Source organism: Buceros rhinoceros, unplaced genomic scaffold, assembly GCF_000710305.1.
Source record: "Buceros rhinoceros silvestris isolate BGI_N320 unplaced genomic scaffold, ASM71030v1 scaffold16504, whole genome shotgun sequence".
Lineage (NCBI taxonomy): Eukaryota > Metazoa > Chordata > Aves > Bucerotiformes > Bucerotidae > Buceros > Buceros rhinoceros.
The window spans coordinates 12,770-15,698 of NW_010410183.1; the positions used below are offsets into that span (position 1 = coordinate 12,770).

General features: G+C 41.9%; 1 protein-coding gene across 1 annotated transcript in view; it reads left to right on the plus strand.

Moving 5' to 3' along the window:
- Positions 1–2,929, plus strand: part of ESRP1 (epithelial splicing regulatory protein 1) — a gene marked incomplete at its 5' end in the record, with an annotated part of 21,794 nt that overhangs the window by 12,766 nt on the left and 6,099 nt on the right. Inside the window, 4 exons of the mRNA XM_010135522.1 lie at positions 789–899; positions 984–1,116; positions 1,201–1,243; positions 2,641–2,929. The exon at positions 2,641–2,929 is cut by the window's right edge and continues 2 nt beyond it. Of these exons, the coding sequence (XP_010133824.1) occupies positions 789–899; positions 984–1,116; positions 1,201–1,243; positions 2,641–2,929 (576 nt within the window). The remainder of the gene's footprint in view (positions 1–788; positions 900–983; positions 1,117–1,200; positions 1,244–2,640) is intronic.

The window sequence follows — 2,929 nt, forward strand, 5'->3', positions numbered from 1 at the left end:
CTGAACCACACTTCATCTGCTTAATCAATCACATAGTCTTTTGTGCAAAAACGTGTCCTGTAGGAGTCAGAAAGGCAGCCTTGGGTAGCTCTGAGTGTTTTGTTATACGTGGCACTTTTAACAAGTAAGAGAACAAAGGAGACTGAGGTAACAACCAATTAAATCTGGCTTTCTGTGGCTGAGCTATTCCACACTAAGCAGCCACTGTGGCCTGTAGCTGTATTAGTCTCTAGTAGCTCAGTGATGGCCTCAACAGGGAACTTAAGGTTAAACTCTTGGGGCAGGAGTACTCTGTGTACTGAGCATTACCGTGAACGGGTCTGGTCTTGGCCTGTGACTGACTCTTACCCACTGTCACAGCACAAATAATAAACACTGACCTTAGTTACATCTACCTGCTCTGTTTCAGTTTCCACATAGCTAAGATTAGAACTGCAAGGGCTTAATTTTATACCAATAACCTTCTTCAGAAAACAGAAGAGGACAAAGCATTGGTATGTTGGGGAGTAAGTTTGGAACGTGATCTGAGAGATAAGAGCTGAAGCAGCAAAGGTGGTGAAGCTGGGAAAGGGGCAGCTTAACAGAGCAAACATTCCCTGAGGAGAGACATATAGTGGCTTTAGATGGTGGTGGCACTTAGTCTTCACTGCCCCGGCAGTACCCTCCAACGGACACAGAGCAGGGGCAGGAGCCTGTTCCTGGAGCACAGGTGACAAGTAAGGAGGGTGATGTGTGGTGGATAATACAGACAAATGTCTCTGCATTACTCCCTCTTTCTGCATCTGCAGCAGCAAGATGGAACTTGTGGATGACAATGCTGTTATCCGAGCAAGAGGGTTGCCATGGCAGTCATCTGACCAGGACATAGCAAGATTCTTCAAAGGCCTAAATATTGCCAAGTTAGTAGCTATTTACCTCTACATTTGTATTGTTTGGTCTGTATTGATCATGGAGTTTTATCTCTCTTGATTTAAATCTTGCAGGGGAGGTGCTGCGCTCTGTCTCAATGCCCAAGGTAGAAGGAACGGTGAGGCTCTCGTGAGGTTCATAAGTGAAGAGCATAGAGATCTAGCACTACAAAGGCACAAGCACCACATGGGAAATCGATATATTGAGGTGTGTCACACTGCCTTGTGAAATCCTCTTCTCAACAGGAGTGCAAATAGCATGCCCATCACATGTTCTCTTCTCTTTCCTTAGGTATACAAGGCAACAGGTGAAGACTTCCTTAAAATTGCAGGAGGTAATTTTTAGGGGGTGAGAAGGGAGGGTTAGTTACAGATGCAGATGGAACAAACTTTTGGCTGTAAACTGCTCCTGTTGGATGTGGCTTTTCATTTTCTTTGTACAAGTAATTGACTGGTGTGTTGATTACTATGTAATCTGATAGTAGCAGTCCAAGACATAATGTAATTTATCTGTCTGTTTCTCTTCTACGTTCTGTCCATTTCCAAGCAGCCTTGGAGAAGGATTTGATCAGGCAAGGTGATTTTGCAAACGAACTCCATTTGTAAGGTCATCCTCTTAAGGATACATTTAGGGGACCTAAATGTAATTGACTGCTGTTGTTGTGGAGACTTGCATGTAAAAGCAAACAGATATCACCAGTATAAATAACAAGGGATTTATGGAACTGATTTTCTTTGAATCGAATCTTTGTCTCAGACTAAAAGGGGAATGTTTATTCAAGGGTAATACTGAAATATTTGTACCCTTGAATTGAAAGGCTGCAAAACTTACTTGACATTGTTCTGTGGTCTCTTTCTTCCCCTTTATGACTGCAAGCAGCCTTAAGAATTTGAGTTATGATTCCATAAGCTGTTATGTATCTACCCTGTTGGTTCCTGTTGGTTCCTGACAGAGATTTGGTTTGGAGATTGTAAATGACTATCTAGATGACTGAGGTTGAGGTTTTAGAATAGGAGAGGCCATCAAGCTATCAAACAAATAGCTAACTGATAGGCTTGGCAGTAGTTACACCATTCATAGTAAATACATTGCACACTGACACTGAGGAAAAATGGTGCATGTCTGGCACAACTAAACTTGTTTGCACAATAAGCTTGCTCTAAGTGAAAGGACCATGTGAAGATGTTCATTAACTTTGGTTAGGGTAGTGATAGTATGAGCATCAGTGGTCTTCTAGAGATACTGAAAGTAGAATTGGCAGACTTTCACAGTTTTAATTGATAGGGTGAAATTCCTGAGCTGTTTTCAACATACCCTTCCAACTTTCTTTCCCAGCATAATGGTCTGGTTACTCAGTTGCCATATATTATGGCCTCAAAGCAAGCTGAAGGTATTAATAAGTTAGAAGGGCAAGGTGCACAGTAGCACAGGTACTGATCACAGAAGAGATTCACTGTGGTTTCATTGGGTTCTGAACACTGTAAATACTTTATATTTTCCCTTTGAATAAGGATGAATATCTTCCAAATGATGGAGTAACATTATTAGACTTTAAGGAATGTCCTATACAACATTTCTAGTTTCAGAGGGATGTCTTTCCTAAATTTGGAGGCAAGTATTATTCTACCTGCTCAAAAACTGCCTGTGGGGAAGATGTAACTATGCCAGACTTGCTTATGATTTTATGTGGCTGCCTAGACTTAAGTGCTTCTGTACTTCTTTTTGTTAAAGGCACTTCCAACGAGGTTGCACAGTTCTTGTCAAAAGAAAACCAAGTGATTGTCAGAATGCGAGGTCTTCCTTTCAATGTAACAACAGAAGAAGTGCTGACATTCTTTGGCCAGCAGTGCCCTGTAACAGGAGGAAAGGATGGAGTCCTGTTTGTCACATACCCTGACAGCAGGCCAACAGGGGATGCCTTTGTGTTGTTTGCTTGTGAAGAATATGCACAAAATGCACTGAAAAAGCATAAGGAATTGCTGGGAAAAAGGTACATTGAACTCTTCAGGAGCACTGCAGC